This window comes from Nematolebias whitei, chromosome 6 (genome assembly GCF_014905685.2).
Source record: "Nematolebias whitei isolate Nwh7 chromosome 6, NemWhi1, whole genome shotgun sequence".
Taxonomy (NCBI): Eukaryota; Metazoa; Chordata; class Actinopteri; order Cyprinodontiformes; family Rivulidae; genus Nematolebias; species Nematolebias whitei.
In genome coordinates this window covers 35966561-35969115 of record NC_056503.1, presented here as the reverse complement: position 1 = coordinate 35969115, position 2555 = coordinate 35966561, and the positions used below count along the sequence as shown (strand labels likewise).

Here is a 2555-nt window from a genome sequence, read left to right as displayed (position 1 = left end):
ATATATATATATATATATATATATACACAAGCTTACAGAACACCTCTGCTTTATAACTTGAATCCGACACTCCCTGTTTCTTTGAATTGAGAAAGCTACTCGGATGAGAAGCAAAACGTCTTCAGCTACAAGGGTTCAGTTGTTTTGACAGGAAAATGGAGGATATTTCTAATTCACGTCTTCTCTCTGTGACTAGGACAAAAGTAAGACTTCAAAATAAATGTGTTTACTTCACAACTATGACTACATTTAGCTGCTGTTTAATCTACTTTTTTTTTTATTTCACCCTTCTTTGTGAACATCTGTTAAAAATGATCATCTTTTGGAGGTCCACGCCTACTGCAAACTTTTGTTGAGTTGTGCTGTACTTATCAAGATGACGTTGGTTATGAGTTAAGAATTTTAGAGTTTTAGACAGAAAGCCTTCAGCAGTAAACCTCAGGACGGACTGAATCTTTCAAAAAGACATGCACACAAATCTTTCCAATCCTTCTCCCCTAAAATTAGTTTTCTGCATAGTTAAATAAGGACCAAACTTATCCTTAACAAAATGTTTAAGCTTGATTTTGTCCTATTAATTCAAGGCAGAAGGAACCTGAAAATCATAAGGGTTCACTATAAATTGTAATATTAGTATATACACAGTTCTGTACTGTACATGCAACATGGCGAATGCAGGTTTCTCCCTGTATGTGAAAGGTTGTGCATGCAAATATTCCAGGAACAGTTGCCATTTCAGCTACAGGTAACCATTGTCAGCAGGTAGTTTCTATGCAATGCATTAACCATGCAGCCAAGCCAGTGCAGCGCACGCTGTACACTACTTTGGTGCAGGCAGGCACTCACAAGGGGCTGGCCAGTGGGGGCAAGAAACTGCTCCTGGCAGGCTCGTCCCAGCAGGGCTCTACCCCTGGCAAGGGGGTGAGAGGAGGCCTGCGATGGGAGACAAACGACACGGGCCTGGTTCATCTCTAACTACGCTCTTTGGAGGAAGCACAAATTCTGAACTTTCTAACCTGCCTTTATCATTTCATAAAAGTAGAGAAACATGACGTGACACTAATGGCTATTTTTGTGGATATAAAATCATGAACAGTTCAATCTGGAATGAGATCTACACAGATTACTATAGAAATGAGTCTTTTGAGATTGGAATGCAGTCGTACACAAGGTATACTGTACAAATTAACAAAGAAACACAAACAGAACCCATACTGTACACAAAGAAAACAAGACAAAGAAACAACGACAGTCATGCACAAAGCAGACGGCGTTTCAAGGTTAAAGATTACAGATGGATCAACAATCAGTATGCACACAGCAGCTCTGGGTAATGTGCTTTAAATGCTGGTTTTGCTGCTTTGCCCATGATCTGCTAGAGATTGACTCTGTGCATGTTCTTCAACACCATGCAGGGAACCGGATCACTGTTTAATTTATTTATTTTTCTGTGGACTATCCTTCATTAATTGCTCTGTGACAGCATTCATCATAAACAATAATTACATTTTTAAAAGGTGTAAGAGAAGATGAACAGAAGTAGCCACCTCTGGCAGACTGCAGGGCCTCTGAGATGTCTTTACTTACGGCGACTCAATGCTTTTCCTGAAGTGTGTCACCGACAAGGGAGGATCTGAGAGGAAAAACACATTTAATTGAGCTTTTTCTTTTGCTCATTGGCCCAAATTCAAGTCGGACGCTTGGACAGAATATAAAGAAATGAGCCTCAAGATCATCAAATAAGTAGGATAACCAAACAAAAGGAGTCCACTACAAAATGGATCCAAAGAGCCATCACATCTGTTTTTGACCTGCAGACCCGTGCAGTTACCCATCAACTTTCCAGTAAAGGAAGAGGCCAACCTGGTTTACGCTTGAGTTTTCGACGGTGTTGCTTATTAACAAAGCAAGCTGCTAGAGTGCTGAACAGTACTGCTGCTGCCAGAAAACAGATCGTCGCCACAACGCCTGCCACCACCGGTCGCGCCAGGCCCTCTTCTGGCAATTCTGCAGCAGGGAACGGGTCTAAGTGGGCACACGAAGGAGTAAAAACACAAACAATACAACATAATTAAAGACATTTTGAAACACAGCATGAATGAATTCATTGCAGAAAATGAAGCTTTTCTTTGTAAATGCACCCACCTGTGCTGGACACTCCCACTACATTGCTGCTCTCACTGATCAGATCATCCATGACCGCCATCACTCGAAACTCATACCAGGACTCCTGAAAACAAACGCTCTTGTTAGTGCACTCATGTAACAAATACTTGTTAGTGTACTCATGTAAACAAACACTCTTGTTAGTGCACTCATGTAACAAATACTTGTTAGTGTACTTATATAAAAAAACACTCTTGTTAGTGTGCTCATGTAAACAAATACTTGTTAGTGTACTTATATAAAAAACACTCTTGTTAGTGTACTCATGTAAACAAATACCTCCTTAGTGTACTCATGTAAACAAATACCTCCTTAGTGTACTCATGTAAAAAAAATGCTCTCGTTAGTGTACTCATGTAAACAAATACTCTTGTTAGTGTACTCATGTA

The 2555-nt window shown here is 40.1% G+C and overlaps 1 protein-coding gene across 1 annotated transcript in view; it reads right to left on the bottom strand.

Moving 5' to 3' along the window:
* Positions 1 to 2555, bottom strand: part of igsf9ba (immunoglobulin superfamily, member 9Ba) — a 111150-nt gene that overhangs the window by 11917 nt on the left and 96678 nt on the right. The window contains exons 15-17 of the mRNA XM_037677582.1: positions 2146 to 2230; positions 1864 to 2025; positions 1588 to 1633 (exon numbers count right to left, since the gene is read on the bottom strand). Coding sequence (XP_037533510.1) covers positions 1588 to 1633; positions 1864 to 2025; positions 2146 to 2230 — 293 coding nt within the window. The remainder of the gene's footprint in view (positions 1 to 1587; positions 1634 to 1863; positions 2026 to 2145; positions 2231 to 2555) is intronic.